At 39.8% G+C, this 12353-nt stretch overlaps 1 protein-coding gene across 1 annotated transcript; it reads left to right on the top strand.

Annotated features, from left to right (window-relative positions):
* Window positions 1–2769: 2769 nt before the first annotated feature.
* LOC139648518 (tryptase-2-like) lies at window positions 2770–11685 on the top strand. Its single transcript, XM_071524669.1, has 8 exons — window positions 2770–2891; window positions 3371–3385; window positions 3976–4153; window positions 5713–5733; window positions 6635–6906; window positions 9255–9412; window positions 10263–10362; window positions 10700–11685. The coding sequence occupies exons 1-8, from the start codon at window positions 2840–2842 to the stop codon at window positions 11113–11115; spliced, it is 1212 nt and encodes a 403-aa protein (XP_071380770.1). The 5' UTR covers window positions 2770–2839; the 3' UTR covers window positions 11116–11685.
* The last annotated feature ends 668 nt before the right edge of the window (window positions 11686–12353 follow it).

Genomic DNA, 12353 nt, shown 5'->3' with positions numbered 1-12353 from the left:
CCCCCCAGCCCCCCTCCACACAGCCTCCAGCCACTATGAATACGGGCGTCACCAGCAGCTTCTGGGGCTTTATCTGGGAATATTTGTCTCCCTGAATCTTTTGACAGAGGAAACACTTCTAGGTTATATCCAGGGGCGTCACTGATGTTCCGGTTCTGAAAAATAAATATAGAGAGTCCCTTGTTTGCACCTGTTTTGAGCGCTGAGACAACTGGTTCAGTTCAGTTTTACCACCAACGTTTGCCAGCTGGGCGGTGTTTAGACGTTCAGGTCAATCACAGTTCTTAAAAATGGAAAACTCCACCCAACCGAGAAGCCGGGCAACATTAAACAAACGCACAATCCAACGACAGACAGTTTGAGCAGCGGAGCTGACAGGTTGTGTTGTATTCATGATTTTGCATAGGCATACTAACCTAAAAACCTATTATTGGGAACCGCGAGAAAGTTTCAGAGCGACAGAGACACAGAGCGTCCCCGTAACCATAGCAACTCACTCTCACTCCTGCCTGCGTGCGCACGGCATGAGAGGAGAGGGAGCGACGCAGACGTCCTGATTACTCTGAGCACCGTTATCAGTTATGAATTTGTTTTTCACTGCATGAGAAAATGGACTTGTGGCATTACAGCGTGTGAAAAGTGTCAATTGCGTGAGTCTCTCGGTCAATGCGTGAGAGTTGGCAGCCCTGCTCAGAGTGCTAGTTGAGCGGAGTGTGTGTGCAAATTAACCTATAGACCGACATGCGTAACCGGTCAAAAATATACTCGGTGGTTAACCGATTAACGGTTAACCATAGACATCCATATTTTGAATGTAGTGCTTCATTTTGCCAGTGATTTGTGGAGTTTTGCATTTTGTGTTAGTGGTTTTGTGTTTAGAGTTTTGAGAAAATGAGCCCTAGTTTCAGAAAATGTGTGTAAGCAATTGTGAAAAACTGAGAAACTCATGGGGTATTTTTCCATCAAAAACATGATTCTAGATTATTCTACTGGCCTTGTGGACGGTGGGTAGTGATCATTGGGCGTAGGCGTGAGTAGGGTTTGGAAGCCTGTGGATGTTTTCTTGTTCTGTGCGTTGGCGTTAACACTGGCTGGACTCCTGCTCACCTCAATTTACTTCTTTTATCTGTTGATTCCTGTGTCACTGGACAGCAGAGACCAGTCCTGTCTGATAAGGCTGTTTGAGGGTCCATGTTTGATCTGGAATGAGACCAGGGATTTTAAATGACAAGTATATTGCAATACAATTAAATATACTTTTTATGTGTTTGAATAAAAAAAGGCATTTTGACTGTCACATCATTTTATGCATCTTGAAATTATAGCTGAGTGGTTGTGGCTAATAATACAGTCTGTAAATGGGAATAGACTGTCTGGAACGATATTGTCTGCTGCCAAACAGCATTGCATTCACATGCTATTTGGTGGGAAAATCAAACCCAGAAGACGAATGATAAGGAAACAAAGGCATCGTGAAAAGGACGATGTGGATTTGGCTTCTTGCTTTAAAAAAGTTAGGACAGTCTGGCTAACTACCAACAAGGATATTATTATTTTTTTCTGGATTGGTGAATGCAATGCTATTTCTCTCTGTCAAACTTGTAAACCAACACAACAGAATCCACCAGAAAATAGTCCCTGAAAAAAATATTGTTATACAAACTAAATTCAAACGTCCATGACTTCTAACGGATGTTAGCCGGAGCAGCAAAGAATAACCCTAACCCTGAGAAGATACTTATAGCTCTGTTTTCTACAACATCTACACCACACATTCTCTACACTGACTTTGTCTGGATGAAAATATTATGAAATATGAAAAGGTTTTCATCCAACAAAAACAAATAATTTGTGGCTCAGACTTTGACTTTCAGGTCCAGTCTATTCTAAATGATAAAACGGATGGCAAACAGAGGAAATCAAGAACAAACAAGCAAATCAAACAGAGTTGGTTCATTATATTTAGGCTAACTGTTATTTAACCAGATTAGTTAGAAATTAAAAATCTCTGAAGGAAAGCAGCATCATGACAGACACAAAAGTTACAGATCAACAACATAGAACGATGTATAAAGATAAAAAAAAATAGTCAAAATCACAGAAAAAGAGAGAACAAAGCAAAACCAAAACCTTCTATATTAACCTTTCCACAGGCAATAGTCCAAAATCAATCCAGCAGGCTCATCAGCCAAACTTATTTAATGAAATAAAGTAAGACAGAGCCTTACTGTGCCTGCCTCAATATCCTTTATATCCTTTATTGTCAGTTTAAAGACACCAAGAGAGACCAGCTCTTTCAGATTTTTTACAGTGAGTTTCACAGGAGTTAAAGCCCTTTTGCCTAATATAATGTATAAAACATCACCATAATCAGTATGTGGTAGGTATGGCTAATGGTTTTTGGGTTTAAAATGAAACTATAAAGCTTTACTAGCTTATCACTGTCTTAATAGGGCAGTGGAACAAGTGGAAGACATGATTCTGTACAGTTTGGTAACACACACATAACTGCATCAGAAAATGTCATAATGCACTGTAATGCATCATGATTATGAGCAGGTTATGAGACTTTAAAGATGTTTACCATATCTTACATTTATATATTTATTTGTTTATAACGCAAACACATTACATCATAGTGGCATCATAGTGCATGTGGGTGGGATGTGCTTGGCAGGTGAGTGAGTGTTTGTGTGTGTGGGTGTTTGTGTGTGTTGTGGGTGGAAGAGTTATTGTGTGAGTCTATGTGACATTGGACGAGTGAGTGTACGTAGGCGAGGATGGTCTGGTGCATTTGGCTTATTTAAGCCGGCTTTCCTGAGAGTCTCCAGAGGGAAAGATGTCCATCCACCAAGGTTTCTGTCTGCTGTCAGTCCTGCTGCTCCTCAGTGGTGAGTTTACACCATTTCTACTAGAATTAGACTGATCCAGTATGTGGGGCTGATATTGGTCTTTTATTGAAAATCAGATGTTGGCCAGTCAGTGGACATGATGCAGTTTGTTTGATTGCATATTTATTGGTGAAATAAGGTTGAAGTTGAAAGAGTACATAGGAAATGTAACAGATTGTGTTTAACACTAGATTTGCCCTAAATTGTATGGTAGACTGCACACAAACCTTATTGAAGACACTGGATATTGTGCTTTATTATGTATTAAGAACACAAGAATGCAAATAGATTCCCCCCACTCTTCATGACAAATGTGAAAATGCTGCTTTAAAAAGAAACAGAGAACTTGAATGGTGTTTTAGTTCAGTCTGTCTGCAGAGACTCTCTTTCTAACTGCGCATTCACATATTTGTTAAAAATCAACAGTAGCATGTTTGCTGAAATGAATGATTTAATGTTTTTCTCCTGTTCTCTTTCAGAGGCCCAGGCCGAGGGTAAGACCTTGTTGGTTAATCTAGAGTCACTGACCTGATGCTGCTGAGGTGGTGATTATATGAAACAATACTACTGCTGTTGTAGTAGTTTATAACTACTACAACTACTGTTACTACTACTACTACTACTAGTATTGCTACTACTACTGCTACTACTGCTACAACTACAACTACTACTGCTACAACTACGGCTACTATTACAACTACTGCTACTACTGCTACAACTACTGCTACTATTACAACTACTGCTACTACTGCTGCTACAACTACTGCTGCTGCTATTACTACAACTACTGCTACTACTACTACTGCTATGACTCCTACTACTGCTACAACAACAACAATAATAATAATTATATTCTAAACACATGATATCAAAAGATATTTTTGTTGAAGTGACCAATAGTAGATTGGAGGGTTGGTAAATGGACATGCTGGTGCTATTAACATTGGCGAAGTGCTGCAGCACCAATATTACAATAGTTAGGACACTTATTATTCTTTTATTGCCTTTGTTATTTCCTCTCTCTCTTCCTTCCTATATCCTATATCCTTGTCTCCTTCTCTGGCCTCCTACTCCTTTCCCCCAGTCTCATCTGCCTCAGAGTGTGGCCAGCCATTTTTCAATGACAGGATAACGAATGGAGAGGACGCTCCAGAAGGGAACTGGTGCTGGCAGGCCAGTATTCATTTTCATTCTAAACACTTCTGTGGCGGCTCCCTCATCAACAAAGAATGGGTGATGTCAGCTGCTCACTGCTTTAACAAGTGAGTCTTTCAAGTTCAAAAACTGTGTTTTTTGACATTATATCAATGAAAAGATTTTAGAAAATAGTACTAATATGATTGACAGCAGTGCATGTACTCATCATGCCAGGTAAGTAACCGCAGAATTGTTGATTATTTTAAGTGTACCAACTTGGAAATGATGCTGAATGACCATTTGAGCAATACATACTGTACTATCACTGAGATAGTGCCCCATAATGCAACAGTAAGAAAGGTGCATGTTTTATATACGTCTCTTTCCAGATTGTACAATATCTTTTGATAATATGTCATTTACATGATTTCATGCTAAAAATAAAGAGGAGTTCTCTTTATTCCATGTACTGCAGGTTTGTAAGGAACCACGGGTAGTGTTTGTCTTTGTGTTCCCCTTCCTAGCAATAGTAAGGGATCCAAGCATGTAGTGCTGGAACTCTATTGTATTTGCTGTATTCTTTCTTTCTTTCTTCCTTTTTCTCCACTAAAAGTGTCTGCAGCTCAGAAACCGTAAGCCCTACAGTGACCATATTTGGCAGGTGGGCTCCTATGCCCCCTACTACTCAGCCAAGGCAGCCCACACATATTGGCCAGATGGTGGCGCTAGAGCACACATATTTATGTTTTGTAAATAAATCCTATTAATGCCAAACTTGGTAGACAGCTTCAGGGGACTGAGATACACAAATCCAATGAGATAAACAAACCCAAAACCCCAAAAAATCATGTCGAACTACATAATTGGCCAGAACTCAATGGTAGTTTCTTCAGTCATTGTGAAACTTGGTAGTTGGATGTTAATCTAAGCGGTTTAACCCATATATTCAAGTTTAATTAAAAACAATCATCAAAAACAGTCAAAAGGGGGCCCCACAATCTTTTTTTTTAAGAAATTCCTGTGAGCTTGCTAAAGCTAGTGCTCCGAACCTCAACTCATCATGCATCCAACAGGCATGAGTCAATACCAAATAATTGGTGAGTCAAAAGGTGGCACTATAATTGCTTTCCAAAATCAAAGCTGCAAAAATTGATAACGTGTATGAAATCTTAACACTTTGGTCTAAAGACCTGCAATTTTCAGGACATGACGGCTGAAGTGAGATAAATCTTTCATACGCTGGTACCTACCTCCGATTCTGAAGTCGCCCCCCCTCTGTTTATAGCAAAAACTGACTGTGATAGTCAGTATAGCTGGTATAGTGGGTAAGGCAAAGGCATGGGTTTTCTGAATACAGGATTGGGAGTTTGAGTCCACGACCTACTGTCACTAAGTCATGAATAACCAATTAAAAACAGGTAGCACTGTCAGGATTTAAGAGCACTAAAATGCAAATGGTTTTGTCTCACTCTTCATGGCAAATGCTGCTTTAAATAGAAACAGAGAACCTGAATGATGTTTTAGTTCAGTCTGTCTAAAAACACAGGGACAGCTGTTTTCTTGGATTCAAACCTTAATCGTGAAGATCTGGGCGACTCTCTTTCCAACAGTGCATTCACATATCTGTTAATATCAACAGTAGCATGTTTGCTGAAATGATTGTTTTTCTCCTATTCTCTTTCAGAGACTTGTTCCCAGGTGGACGGTAAGACCTTGTTGGTTAATATGGATAATTTTCATAAAATAAGTAAATAAACACTGAATCACATAGTGCAGACATCACTGATTGGAGAGCATAGAGAGCAGTGCAGCAGCAATTTTCTCCCCCATGTGATTTAGTATCGATTTATTTGTTACCGGAGAGCACAATATTGTTGTATGTGGTTAAGTGGTTAGCACCGTCAATCATAGGCTGCAGTATGACAATACTTCTCCCTTTTTTTCAACTTAAAACTACATTAGGAGTTTGGCTCAGCAGGTAAAGCACCAGCCATTCATGTGGAAGTTTGTGGGTTCAAATCCAGGCTTGTCTTTTCTGAAATCATAAACTGCCAAAAACAAGGGTCATATTTCCCAATAGAAAGTTTAGCCATTGTGACCAATGTGCGATGAACTATATGGATGCTATTAAATGATGAATTTGACAAAAGTCAAGGGCTAACACAAAAGTAGCCATAATACTAATAGACTTCAGAAAACTTGTCTGTGTGTGTGTGTCTGTCTAACTTGTCTTCCTTCTGTAATGTTTTGTCTGTCTGTCTTTTCGAAGTGTGCTTGGATGCCGCTTGTGGCTATATTTGTAGTGAGACAGTTTGAATGGGTTTTAGATTTGGTATATTTTGGGGATTATAAGCACATTTGGTCGACTATCTGATGCAGAAATTGCTTGAATACTCTCATAACAACAACAATAATAATAATAATAATAATAATCATGCTGTTTTTTCTTTTCTATTTCTTCAACAGATAAGTATAGTCACTGGTCAAAAATAGCTTTGTCTGATTAGACTGTAAACTAATGACATGTAACCTCTTTCTACTCCAACCCTTTGTGTCTTAATGAGAAGTGTTCCTAAATCAGTAATTTTCACTTTTTTCCTCCCCAGTCTGAACGCGTCTGATTTCCTAATCTATCTGGGCCGTCAGAACCAATCGGGTATCAACCCCAATGAGGTTGAGAGAGGCATCTCCGAGATCATCTGCCATCCTGACTATAAGAAGCCTGTTGATAACAACAATGATATCTGTCTTCTGAAACTGTCTGAGCCAGTCACCTTCACTGAATACATCTGCCCAGCCTGCCTGGCAGCAACCAATAGCACTTTCTACAACGGCACTCTGGCCTGGATCACCGGCTGGGGGAACATCAAGAATTTTGGTGAGCAGAGACTCAAACTTATTTAGCCAAGAGCTCTGAGCTAAGAAAATATTTATACACCTTGAGTGTAATAGTGTAAGACAAGTTTATATTAATCCAAAAGTTTATATTTTTCTAGTTTTCATATCGTCACTGTCAGCCGAAAATCTCCAAAATGTCAAATTTTTCAGGAAGTAACAAAAACTGTTTTTTAGCTTGATGACAAAGCAGTTTTGACATTATCCAATGGGGTCTGAAAGGGTTTCACAAGAGGTCAGAGTATTTTCTCAACCCAAAGAGAACCCATGCAATCCTTCAATAGAAGCAAAAAAAGATTAAGAGTCTAACAGCCCCGCAACATTGAATTTTGTGGAAGCGTCCCTGCTGGGAACCAAACCAAACCAAGTCTCTGTGAGGGCCAGAAAGTGGAGGGATACAGACAGGGCATAGGCTGAGATGGTCTCAGTTTTCTTAACTGTCAACTGGCAGTTCGAGAGTCCTCCAGCAATAGTATGATAAGGACAGCTGGAGCGAGTAAATCGAGTTAGATGGGTTCCTACACTTGAAAGTAGTACCATGTCTACGGGCCCTATGAGCTGATGTTAAGACAGGGATGGGGGAGAGACACATTACGTAGTAGACAGGAAAGCAAGAAGTAGGAAAGGTAGTGGAAGTTACAAGATTATTCCTAACAACCCTAGCCATGTGTCCCTATTCTCCCTTGTCTTTGTGCACCCGCAGTCTTCCTTCCCCCAGCCAAACACTTTGAAATTTAAATAGATTCACCTAAACTAGTTTCAGCTAAACTAGTCCCCAAACAGTTCAAATTAAACACAGATTTAACTAAAACAGAAAGATAGCACAGTAACAAACAAATAGCTCACTGCTAGATCTTTTACAAATGTATTACTTGAAAGTTTGCAATCAATCAATCACAATAAAATTCCAAGATCTTATGTTGAACGACGAATTGTACATAGAGGTTTCTAGAGAACTTTCTTCAGATAGAAGATAATTTTGTTTAGATGTATCTTAATAAAATATTACTATTTTCAGCCCCAGGGGACAGACTAAGTTTTATCTATTTTTGACCTTGGGCCCATTGGCTGCTAAACATATCAGCAATTTACAGGTCAATGGCCTCTTGCCTTAAATTTTAGAACCCTGAATATCTGGTCCTGTAGCACTGCAGAAATTGCTTCAATGTTTATTTGTATGTCCTGCAAACCTACTCTCCTGCTCTTGAACAAAAATGTTCTCAGTTGTTTGATCAATTTTAAGTAGGCTTGGACTGAAACAGCCTTTAGACCATCAAGGGACACTACAACTCTCCATTGAAAGTCAGACTAATGAAATTCTTTCAGCAGCTCCTTAAAGGAATAGTTTACCCAACTCACCCCCATGAAACTCTGGTGAAGTTTGTTAGTCGATATAACACTCCCGGAGCTTCCCAGCACAACTCCGTAGCAGCCTACTCCAAAACAACTGAAGTCTTTGAGGACCAATCTTTCGAATTCCAAAAATAGCCATAAAATTACTTTTGTTATTTTTGGAACTCTAAAGATTGCCACGCAAGTGTTTACATGAGTGCTAAATATAACGATCGCATTAAGATGTGCGTTTACATGCTCCACAGTATGTAATCAGAATAAAAGTTTCTGACATGCGCAAAACACCGAATCCAGCACTCTAACATGGGCTTACGTTTTTTAAAAGATGGACCTGCGTCGGTTATTTCTTTACTGCTGTTCTTTCTGATGAAGCAACAGTTTTATCAAAACATTCATCTCCATAAGTGTCAGAAAAAGACGTTTTGTTTTGTTTTGCCCCCGCAATGATTGGCTCCATTTGTAATTTTCACCGCTATAAACCGAAACTGGCCTGGAGAGGCGGAGTCAGGACTTGATATAAAGATGGGCTGTGCCGCCTACATTAAGCCCGAGTGCCCCGGGGTTAAATAACAAACACATCCATTCCAATCCTCCCGGAAAAAAGGGAAACGTAATTGACGATACTTACGTTAAATGCGCGAGCGTGTGCAGAAAGAGGCGAGATAAAGAAAGTGATCGGAATGAGTGTTAACATGACGAAATTTTATCTATTGACCGGATTATGAAAGGGTTAAACCACCCCTCTCAAACAGAATGAAATTTCATTCAGATCGTTCCAGTTTATTCTGATTGAGGCTTTTATATGAGGCATTTTTATTCTGATTGGGCTACTATTCTGATAAGGCTCCATGTAAACGCAGCTGGCCGATATCTGATTCAATTTAATAAAAGGCCAGTGCCGGCCTCATATATTGGCAAACAGGTCTAACACTGATTTGTAAGTATGTGTCATTAATGTCTAGATCTCCCCCCCTCCAGGTATTTTCTCCATTTCCCTCCCTTATCCAGGGACTCTCCAGGAAGCAAAGGTTCCCATCGTGGGCAACAGAGAGTGTACCTGTCTGAACACGATATTCGACATCACTGAAGGCATGATGTGTGCTGGACTGATGGAGGGAGGAGTGGATACATGCCAGGTCCATTGCTCTCTCTTTAGCCAACATAGATGTTCCTCTTTCTTTTTAGGAAATAGTGATTTCTAGTAATTTCTGACACAGAAGAGAGACATTTTATAATGTAAATGAATGTGGCTTTAAGGCTAGCTTTAGGCTGCCACTTTCATAGCTGCATGGGGAATAAATGGTAGGGCAAGGTGTGGCCTAAGCCTGAGTCCAAATTTGATGCTGTCGTGTAATGGAAAAAGTAAATTGGCAGAGATTTATTTTGAGGCCAAATATACAGTATATATAAAAAGAAAACACATCAGGCAGCGTTGTTCCATCTTAGCTGATAGTTTTGTGACCTATGTCTAATAATTTATCACACTGACCAAATAATATCTTGTCAGTGATCAGTCATCACTCCACTTTGTACCCAGAAAGTACTGGTGGTAAATAATATTAGATGCAATAATATTAGATGCTGTGACTTAATCATATTTTTGGGTTTAGTGAATTGACGTACGGCTGGTAGATAATGGACCAAAGGTAGATTTGAAGCCATGTTATGCCTCTCTACACTATAAAAAAATCTCTGGTTGGCAAGAACTCCAATGAAAGCCAGAAGTGCTGTATTAAGTTACATTTTACATTATAGTAAGTTAAGACCATTATAGGCTACTATAGATCTTCTACAGAGACCTAAAGCTGCAAACTAAGAGAATTTAAGGACTCATGTCATGCAAGTGACTGTTAATCTGACAGGGAAAATGTTATTCTTCTAATTGTTGTTGTTCCTCTTATTGTTATTATTATTGTTGTTATTCTTATTATTCGTATTATTATTATCATCATATGTCCTGTGTAACAGAGAATATTTCACCCACAGGGAGACTCAGGAGGTCCTATAGTGGTCAAACATGACAAGCGCTGGATCCAGGCTGGAGTGGTGAGCTTTGGTAAAGGCTGTGGCTTGCCTCATCATCCAGGTGGGAATGTCACACAAGACATTTTGAAAATGGCAATTAAACAGCTGTTTATATTGAACAAAGAAACTACAAGTATGTACATTTCAAAGAACTTCTATTATGCACTCCTTTTCTGTTATGGTTGATACATACAGCCCAAGTGCACCACAGTGCTGGGATTGAATGGGACTTCATGTGAGCTCTGAAACAATGATGGCTATTGAGTGTTTCTTTTTTACCTTTCCCGGTTTCTTGGAGTGCATATTTAAACATAATTAAATTATATGAATGTAATTTTCTAATAGAGCACACCAGTATATTTAATAACCATAATTTATATTTAATTACAACTTCCCAGGCGTGTACACCAGAGTGTCAGAGTACGAGGACTGGATCAACAGCATCATCACCACCGACCAGCCAGGCTTCAAAACTGTTGAATCCAACGGGACAGACAGTGACCTTTCATGTACCTGTGATCACCTGGAGAAGATTGAAGAGGCAGCAAAGGCCGAAGCAGCAGCAAAGGCGATATTAGACGTAGGGTTAGCCGAGGAGGCAGCAAAGGCCGAGGCGGCAGCAAAGGCGTTATTAGACGCAGGGTTAGCCGAGGAGGCAGCAAAGGCGTTATTAGACGCAGGGTTAGCCGAGGAGGCAGCAAAGGCAGAAGAGGCAGCAAAGGCGTTATTAGACGCACGGTTAGCCGAGGAGGCAGCAAAGGCCGAGGAGGCAGCAAAGGCCGAAGAGGCAGCAAAGGCCGAGGAGGCAGCATAGGCTGAAGCGACAGAAAAGACAGTCAACTGGAAGCTGATTCCCTTCTTCTGAAGATGTATATCAGCATTGAAACGAGTCTTGGTGATGTTTGTGTCTCGCTTCATTAAAGTTGTCCTCTTTTGAAGTCCAAGGAATGTCTCTGTTCCCCTTTTTATAAGCCCAGTGCAACTTTGGCTTTCAGACCTTCATTTTCAGTCTATACCACAGGGTGATCTAGCAAAATGTACCCAGGTTTTAAGTTACTAACAAGTACTAACATGACAGTATTTTGTTCTTGTCAAGATTATTTTTTGTGGAATTGTTGCCTTTATTTTATAAGTGAAAGTAGAGAGACAGGAAACATTGGGAAAGAGAGAGGGAGATGACGTGACAGTATTTTAATGAGGTTGACTTGGTAAGGTATTTATTATGGGAGAAACAGATTGCCCTTCAACAACACATATCTTCATGGGGTATATGGAGAACAGGACATGCAATATACCCTCTGACTCAGATGTTTGTTCATGATTCATCTTTGTTTATTTGTATACATGCTGTATATACACTTGGCACAATTCAAAACCTCCAAAAGGGCAAAACCTTCCTTTATGTCATATGTTAAGAAAGAGTTGAGTAAGTTGTAAACAGTAATGATAATAATAAAGTGATCCTCTATCGACCCCTGTAGGGAAACTGTCTTTTCTCTTGGGAGGTCAGAGGTCAGGGTCGGGAGCTGCTAGTGGCTGTGACCAATTTGAATCCCTAGTCACTAATTAGCGTTTCCCTAGATAGGAGATCCTAGATAGGGCACTAAGGACACTATTCTATTGTCATCAGTCTGCGTCCAGCTGTCACATAAATATATCTACCTACATGACAAGCTGCTGCATTCAGTTTTCAGTGTAAGAAAAGCATTTACATTTCACAAGATTAATAAACATTTTGAGATGAATGGATGCAGTGACCGTTGCTTTACTATTTATCTCATGCGGACAGTATTTATGTTAACTAATGGTATCTAAGTAACTAGTTGGTTTTGCTCAGAGCAACTGTTTAAACCATCAAGCTTACCTATTAGCTTTAGCTAGCGAGGATACTTTCTCAAAGATGACTCCTCTTAGAGTATAGCTGGGAATAATGAACGAATGAAAAAATGCCTCAAGGCAGACACAGAGATTGCTGCACTATGATCTGTTGGCCCACTGACGTGGAGTATGACGAACAGTAAGTTTTATAACAGTACAATCAGTGACTCTTTA

The sequence above is a fragment of the Centroberyx affinis genome, unplaced genomic scaffold (genome assembly GCF_046629955.1).
Source record: "Centroberyx affinis isolate AG114_WGS23_722 - 3 ecotype Tasmania unplaced genomic scaffold, CSIRO-AGI_Caff_v1 ptg000107l_1, whole genome shotgun sequence".
NCBI lineage: Eukaryota > Metazoa > Chordata > Actinopteri > Beryciformes > Berycidae > Centroberyx > Centroberyx affinis.
Note: the sequence above shows the minus strand (reverse complement) of the source record. Positions and strands in the feature narration are given on the sequence as shown.

Coding starts and splice junctions, on each gene's coding strand:
- LOC139648518 (XM_071524669.1), top strand. CDS start 2,840: ATGTCCATCCACCAAGGTTTCTGTCTGCTGTCAGTCCTGCTGCTCCTC. Junction 6,907..9,254: donor GGGGAACATCAAGAATTTTG/GTGAGCAGAGAC, acceptor CCCCCCCTCCAG/GTATTTTCTCCATTTCCCTC. Junction 9,413..10,262: donor GAGGAGTGGATACATGCCAG/GTCCATTGCTCT, acceptor TTTCACCCACAG/GGAGACTCAGGAGGTCCTAT.